This window comes from Chanos chanos, chromosome 3 (assembly GCF_902362185.1).
Source record: "Chanos chanos chromosome 3, fChaCha1.1, whole genome shotgun sequence".
NCBI lineage: Eukaryota > Metazoa > Chordata > Actinopteri > Gonorynchiformes > Chanidae > Chanos > Chanos chanos.
The window spans coordinates 2,842,642-2,851,532 of record NC_044497.1 but is presented as its reverse complement, the minus strand read 5'-3'; the positions used below and the strand labels follow the sequence as shown (position 1 = coordinate 2,851,532).

General features: G+C 37.9%; 1 protein-coding gene across 1 annotated transcript; it reads left to right on the top strand.

Annotated features, from left to right (window-relative positions):
- Positions 1–5,327: 5,327 nt before the first annotated feature.
- Positions 5,328–6,108, top strand: LOC115808822 (bryoporin-like). The gene is made up of 2 exons (XM_030770310.1): positions 5,328–5,452; positions 5,691–6,108. Exons 1-2 carry the CDS (start codon positions 5,328–5,330, stop codon positions 6,106–6,108), a joined length of 543 nt encoding a protein of 180 aa, XP_030626170.1.
- The last annotated feature ends 2,783 nt before the right edge of the window (positions 6,109–8,891 follow it).

The following is an 8,891-nucleotide window of genomic DNA, read 5'->3' as shown; positions in this document are numbered from 1 at the left end:
CTTTTCTGGCCGTTTCTTGGAGATGTTGTATTTACCTCTTAAATGGCGTTCAGTACACATGATGTAACATACATTAAGTGGCTCACATGTTATTGTACTTATAAGACTTTTAATGTTTCATATTAATGTTCATATGATAAGGTCAGATATCTAACTTGATCTTGTTTTCTTCTCATCATTACAATAAACTTGTCAGCTGAATGTTGATGAATGTAACTTACGCTGACCATACCCAATAAATGTCCTGGAGCACACATATTTTCCCTTCCATGAATAAAAGAAATTCACAGCTTTATTAAATGAAAACATCCAACTTCCAATAGCTGGAAAGTTCTGCAGTTACTATTACAGGGATCCAGTCATATGTAACATTTCATTTGTAATTTGTCTGAATTTTCTTCCAGAGTACAAAAAGCAGTAAGTATATCTGCGTGTAAATTACAGTAACAAACAAGCTTCAAGTGATCAGCATTCAAGACCATTATTGTGTGGTGTGTCTGTGTGTGTGTGTGTGTGTGTGTGTGTGTGTATAGCTGCATACAGTCTATAATGAAAACCGTTAACATAATCAAGCCAATTTTGAGGAAGTTCTGAAGACTTCCAATCGTCACTCAATACAGCTAGAGGACCGCGCACCGTATGCCCAAACACCAAATCGTTTGGACTAAATCCTGTTCTCTTCTGAACAACCTCCCTAAAAGCCAACAACCATGGCAAACCCTCCTCCCAGTCTTGGTTCAACTCTGTGCAATATGTTCAGCTACATTCCAGTGGTGGAATGTAATGAAGTACAAGTACTTCGTTACTGTACTTAAGTACATTTTTCATGTATCTGTACTTTACTTAAGTAGATTTAGTTGTGGGTATTTTTGACTTTTACTCCACTACATTTTACAGCAAGTATCTATACTTTCTACTCCACTACATTTCTGCAATGCGTTGCGTTACACGTTACAGTCACATTGCGTTTTTTTGTTTGTTTGTTAGTTTTAAAGTAATCAATGGCGAGAGGGGAATTGGTCCACTGAACCAATCAAAGCGGGCAGGTAATGTTAGACCCTCCTTCAACACGAGCAGGGCGCGCCCGCAGCAGCAGCATCAGCAGCAGCACTAACCGGTGATAAAACACCCAAAATGGATTCGAGAGAGGCCACCACGGAGATTCAGCCATTAGACATGCGCCACCCATGGCCTTATTTAAAAGAGTTGTTTGAGATTACCGGTTCTAAAAATGATTCATGGAGATTCCGGTGCCGTCTTTGCCTCCCTCGAAAACACGAGATACTAGCTTTCAAAAATTCGCCGTCAAATTTGAAGAAACATATTGAGGTAAATTAGGTTGCTTAACGCTACCTGACTTTTGCATGTTAAATTAATTTAGGTTAGTGAAGTCTTATGTAACCTTAGCTAGCCTCTTCTTCAAATGCACCACTAGCAACAAGTAAACACGATTAAATTATTATAATCTAGCGTTAACTGGCAAGTAACAGATGCATGTTGCTAACGCAATGTAGTCTTGGTCCTGGGTGTTTGCTTGGATGCTAGATCCCAGGAACAGCGGTGTTTATGTTGCTTGTGTGGCTAGGGACTCTTTAGCCCTGTGCTCCTTCAGAGTTAAGGTTTAAAATTAGTTGGTATTATAGAATGACAAGATTAACATCGTAGTAATTACTTTAAAGATACCTTTGTCTTAATTACACTAAAATGGAATTTAAAAGTCAGACTGTCAACCCTACTTGGCATGCTTATATTGAGCCAAACCAAATGTCCATCTCCTGTAAGAACAGTCTGGCAAAAATATAAATTTTGTAATAGATAATATGTTGAAATCCTGTGTTAGGATCAGTGCCTATTCCTTTGTTAGGTGTGTTTAATGCCCCCTTTTTCAGGCAGACAACTTTGACTTGAATGTGTTTACTGCAGTCAGTATAACACAATGGTTTTACATTGTGTTATATTGTGTTTTGTTTTATTTACAGTTAAATAAAAACTTTCAAAGGTATAATCAGTCCTCTTTCTTATTTTGCTTAATGGCATTTAACTCTGCAGGTCACCCCTGAAATTCTGATTCACAGAATCGTAAGTACAAGTGTGAACTGTGTCACAGAGGGTAAACACAATAAAAACAATAACCTTTCAAATAATTGATAAGAGATTGCTTGCCAGTGTTATCAGTAGCATCATCTGCAGCATTCTTAATTAAAATGGCACAGCTCATACTATTGATCTATTAAACAAAATATACATATAGTAGGCACACTTAATGATATTGTAGACCATTGCATTAGGGAATACATTCAGCAAGTACTTTTACTTTTAATACTTTAAGTATATTTAAAAGCAGATACTTAATTACTTTTACTCAAGTAAAAAGGTTAATGTGGCACTTTTACTAGAGTACATTTTTGTCTGTTTATTTGTACTTTTAAGTACAGTGTTTGAGTACTTCCTCCACCACTGCTTACTTGGAAATTTGGGTCTAAGGCCATAAGAGATACCTGCACATACAAGAATTAATTTATTATTAGATAGACAACTTTCCAAATTGTGAATGATTCTAATAGTCATAAATATTAGTGTGAATGTATGAAGTATGAATATTAGAAAAGCTGGATGTGAGCTTTTTTTCTTCTCTCATGCCTGATGGTAAATACATACATACACATGTCCTATAGCAGAGGAATATAGGTTCAGTGCATGTTGTTGTTAGAATGATGCGTGCAAGATGCAGCACCTCTCACATACAGATATCCTCTCTAAAACTTTCAATCAGGAAGGACTTTCACTTTCTATCTTTGTAAGGTCTGTTATGTCTGTCTGTTATTTCTGTAGGCAGGCCATTCTACATGAAGGGAGAGTGGTATGAAAAGGCGTGGTAACCAGCGTACATCCTGTGTGCTGCTACGTGTCTGCTGTGCGCTGTTTTCTTGTAAAGTGGCACGTAGTTCAGCATTTCGGTGGGTTTTGTGTTAACATTCAGACAGGGCTTCAAACCACATCTTTTTCTTGTGGTCGGTTCCTTCTGAGCAGAATATGTATTTTAACGTTTCCGGCTTTGCGTTCCACCTTAAAAAATCGTTCTCAAACCAGTTAGAGCCAAATGAACTACCAGTGAATCTCTATACAGAACTTGGTAGTCATTCTTAAATCTCTCATAATGATAAGGCAAAGCCACTGAAGTCTCTGTCACCTTCTTATTCTCCACAGAAAGAGAACAGGTTCTGTGTGCTGTGTTCTGGTCCAGTGTGAGATGACAGGCATCTGAAGACAAGAAGAATGTTATCATTAAAATTTCATCATGGGGAATGATTGGTGGGATCATAAATATTCAAATGTGAACTTTATTATCGCTTACACTGTCAGTTTATGGTGTTGGTGTCGGAATGATGCATGCAAGATGCATGAGATGTATGCAAGGAAGTATAGTGTGTGTGTGTCTGTGTGTGCGTGTATGTTTGTGTTAGCTCTTGTTGGAGGTTAAACTGAGTGTCAGTAGTGCTGCTAAAAGACTAGACCTAATGACAAAATACTCCCATCACAGTCCCAGATTAACTTAAATATCAGAACATCTATTCCCCTGACATTTCTCTTTGCATTGTATCATTGAGCATCTGCAATTTTTTTTCTATAATGTCTAGTTGTCTGTGTGTGATCTGCTGGTTGTTTTGGGCATAATGAGTTTTCCCAAGCCCTTGTTGTTCTGTATCCTGTGTACCAAACCTTGGATTATTACTACTGGTGACTACTACCCCAGCCTTGTCTCTGATATCACTGACCAATGTGTACCTGACCATGTCTCCGCTCTCTCCTGCTCTTCATGATGGTGGCACAAACACACACACAATAAATAAACAAACAAATAAATAAATAAACCAGCCCACTACACTACACTCTACAACCCTACCACACACTGCCATCACTGCCAAAGTGGTGGCACAAGATGTAATTAACTCTTATTTCATAACAGACTTTTAACAGCAGAACTAACAGAATAAACAGCATAAAAGGCAAGCTCTTCCCAAGATATGAATATTTCTGTTTCCAAAGTGAAGCATCTTTCAAAGCATAACACAACCAAATAAATTCACTAAATTCACCAAAACAGTGGGATGGGTGTTCTGACCAGCTCCATCATAAGAGTTGAACTTTTCACATAACTCAGTGAGTACTGATTTACAGTGTGTCACTGTATCATGTTTGTTGTGTGTTTTCCTTTGGTTGTCTTTGTATCCAGACAGTTTGTATTTCTTTGTGTGCAGATGGTTTCATTCTTATGCAGACATCCTTTTATAATAATAATAATAATAATAATAATAATAATAATAATAATAATAATAATACAAGTGTATTTAGAGCCCAAAGTCTCCAAGGGCTTTGCACATCTACAGCAAAGTCAAATCAAACTTATATTATCCATTAGCCAAAGACAATAGATAAGTCGTTTGGTTTTAAAGGTATGAAGAGAGTTTGCCTCCCAAATTCCTGTTGGTAGGCCATTCTACAGGAAGGGAGAGCGGTATGAAAAGACTCGGTCGCCAGCGTACGTCTTTTTAACTCTTGGAACGACTGATAGTCTGGAATCTTGAGAAGACAGGATGTGAGAGCAGGGGGTGGGGTTGAAGGAAACTCTTTCTTTCTTACTCTGTGTGCTACCTGCTTTTGGTGTCTTTGTATTGACACAAAGTAAAGTGGAGGTGCCCCCCCATACAGATATCCTCTTCAAAACTCTCAGACAGGTAGGCCTTTCACTTTCTATCTTTGTAGGGTCTGTTATGTGCATCCTGTGTGCTGCTACGTGTCAGCTGTGTGCTGTTTTCCTGTAAAGCGTCATATAGTTCAGCTTTTCAGTGGGTTTTGTGTTAACATGTGTTAGCATGATGTCGCAATTTTATGAGGCAACATAGATAAATGTTTGAGTCAGGTATGATACGTCACTAGAGCAGGCCAGGTCACAGGTGATTAGAGAACCTGCTAAGGCAAAGCCCTCAGAGAAAGTATATAACACTGTGAACTGAGCCACAGAAAAGTGAATCATGGGAGGTGAGTATCCAGAGCCTTGTATGACAAGACATGTGGTTTATCATCAGCTGATGATTGAAGAATCTCTTGTTCCTTCTTTCCTTTCAATGTTGCTATCTAAATAATGAGTATTCTTTGATAGTCTGAGTGAACCACGCCAGTGAGTGAATAAGGTGACACTGTCAGATTCTTGCTGACCTAAAATGATTCTGTCAATTTCTACCATCTAGCTTTTCAGTCTGCACCAGTTAATGTGTGTGTGTGTGTGTGTGTGTTTCTCATTCTAAGACAAAAGTACATACTGGAAAATGGACACATTGGGAGCTGCGTCTACTGTTGTGAATGCTGGCCAGGCTGTCTGCGAGCTCTCCTGTTGCACTTGCACCATAAAGATTAAGAATGACAGCAGTGTCTACTCACTTGTCAACCCCAAGTAAGACCAGACTGAGGTTTAGATCTATACTATTTAATTAGGACTAAGTCAGGCCTAGGACTCTCAAAGCTCTTTTAACGATTTAGTTATTTAGTTATACACGTGATCACTGTGATGTGAAAATAACAGTTTCCTCACACTCATTTCTACATGTGTATTTATACCAGTTAATTTAATGTTAATAGCTGATGATACCAGACACATATTTCATTTAACTGAATGTTATTTATTTATTTAGAATCTGGATGATCAGCGGCCACAACACTCAACCTCCCCCACCCACTGTGGACATCAACACAACGGTGGTATGTGCCTTCTCCAAGAATACAGGTGTGGCCAGTGGGGCTGTGGGTGTGTTGACTTACGACCTGGTACAGGACAAACACTGCACTGATAAGATGATGGCTATCATGTTCTCTGTGCCTTTTGACTACAACATCTTTAAGAATTGGCTGGCAGTGGGCATTTTTGACAATAGGCTACCATGTGACAAGGAACTGTATAAACTCATGTACGATAAGGATGAAACCACATTCAAACGTGTCAAGGCTGCAGGAAGTAGTATATTGTACACACAGAACTCAGTGGAAATCAGGGCCACCATGAGCAGTGCAAGGGCAGCTATTGTTATGGTGGAGATTTATGACATGAGCTAAGTCAATGTTAAAATGGCTTAGTAGGAAATTGGGTCTGATCCCAGATTATGTGACATGATAGCAGGATTATTATAGAGGTAAAGGTATTGATAATTACAAATGCATTTCTCATTCTATCAATTCTGTAATGCTGATTTCTGAAACACCTGCCTGATTAAAGTTAAAGATTTGATTGGCACTTGTTCTTTTCTGGTCATTATGAACACGTGACAGCAGTATAAGAACTTCATATAAACAGGTTTCTACAAGTATATATTTAATGGAAAAAAGAAACAGAGAATCAGACCACATAAGAAACCAAACGTGTTCCACTACCCTAGCCTGAGACCGGTGACTAGCATTCCAGACAGAAGTATGGTACATGATCAACGCTGGTTAAGTGTGCCGGTGTACTGGTCCTCTGCATAATTAATATGAGGCTAATGTAATCTCATCTAATAAACAATAACTTTGTGTGAAAATAAATGTATATCGTTTAAGCACAGTGTTGGTGTATGATCACATTTATCTTTGATAATGTATGAAAAACGTCTGATTTATTCTATGCAGCTACAGCTATCGCTATCAAATCCTCAGGTAATCCAGGTGTTTTATTAAGGTAACTGCCTGGTTGTTGTGAGAACACTTGTGATCTCCGAACAGTAAAGGTACAGTTACCTTCTGCTTGCCTTGTGAAACTGGTGACACATTAGCTAAGTGTCCTCTGTAGTGCTGTTGCTTTTCACTGTTAGAGGGGTGACAACAGACATATTTTAGAGCTATAATGGGTCTAAAGTCTATACAGAGAAGAGACACATACATTTTATTGAACAGAATCAAATGCGGGTCAAGCAGTCATTTAACTACCACGGGCGTTATTTTGTTGATTTTCCAAAATCCCATTGCTCATTGGGATTTCTCTAACAAACCGGAACTCGCAAAAATGCAAATCTGCAGCATACAAAATGACGACTGTCTTGCTCACTCTACAACACATTCATATAGAGACGTTTCTATATCTGTGCTACAACAAGCATTAAATAGCTCTAAACAGACTCTCAGGTGTTTCCAGTCAAAGTGTTCACACATGCATAGTACAAATCATGCAGGAATAAATTAGTTTTCCAATTAAGTAATTATGTGCATATGCAGAACGGATCGCTTCTGCCGTCCGTCAAGTGTTCAGGTTCACCACCGTAAAATGTTCACACATGTGTGGTACAAATCGTGCAGTGTATAAGTTGTATTTCTGATTAGGTCATTATGCGCATGTGCAGAATGGATCATGCTTCCGGGTGCAGATCGTGGACTTACAGACCCATGCGGGAGAACTCATAATTTACTCTCAATGACTACAATTACAAGCATGCTTTTTGTTTGCTTGTTTGTTTGTTTGTTTGTTTTTAAGTTGTCAGACTAAAGCAACACACTTCTATTGACAAACACTGTTTCATAAACTAAAAGTAAATCCAATATTATTGTGCAATCACATACTTGGGCATATTATTCTCAAGTGTGAGTTATATTACTGTGTGTCCTGCTCTGTCCTCTCTCTACTGCACTGTGCTGTGTGTTTTAACTTGTGTAGAATTCAGAACAGTTTAGGAAACCAAGTCTCCTCACAAATACTGGAATATCTGAAACAACTGTTGAAATGGGGGCATTTTGTATCTCTGGGGCCATAATGAAAGCTATGGTTCTATATAACCGCACTGTAACGGACATTAACTGCAATTTGAAGCAAGCACAGTCAGTCAGATTAATGTTAGGTTACAGTCCTCTCCTCTGCATGGGAAAAGCAGCAAAAAAGTAATTTTGCAAAAAGGACATCCTTCTGTTTATCTAAGTTACTTGATTTGAATTCTAGTTGACTGTTGTTCTTAGGACAGTGTGAAAGCCATGAGAGAACTGAGAGAAAAAAAATTCTGAGATTTCGAGAATCAGAATAAAGTCGTAATAATCCAAGAATAAAGTGGTGATCTTTTGAGAAAACAGACACAATATTAAGAGAATAAAGTTGTAATTTTAGGCCATGTGTTATTTTAGAGGGGATATATCAGAAGAGCAGCCTGACGCTTGTGTTAAAGTGAGGAGTGAAACTGTAAACCTGCGTTTATTCAACAAGCCAAACCGCATTTATCAAGACGAGATTTAAAGACGAGATGATTAAAGTTGCCTGGTGACTGACACAGACACTTCCTAAACCAAAAGCAGTTAAAGTGGTTAACTTTTTTACAGTAAAGGCATTGTCTGCTGCTTTATTTAGTTACTTTTAAGCACACCATGTTCAGTATGCCACTTAGTACCAGGGCTGTACTGATAAATTTGAAGCTTCGCTCATTGAATTGGCATTTGACTTTAAAATTAAGCATTCGATTATTAAGATTGGTGTTCAGTTGCAGTTTTAAGGTTATTGTTACTGTAATATGAGAAATTTAGATGTTAAAATGGCTACTTTTTTATTATTATTTAACATAAACAATTTTGCCAATAAACACAATAAACACGTTTTGAATTTCCATAACAGAAGCCTTGTGTTGCTCTCCATCAAGGCGTCATAAATATAAGCAAGGAACAGGTGCGGCCTAAAAATCATCCATCCAAAACCATAGTTCCTCCTCATAAACTATTTTTCCACGTTAACACATCATAATTTACATTGCAATAAATATTACCTAGTTTCTTTATCTTTCAAGATAAAAAAAGCAAGATAAGTTGCAAGATAAGTTTATTTCTAAATTTGTAAATTAAGGTCTACAATTCCGTTAGTTACCCCCAAGTTTACTTTAGCCTACTGCACAGAT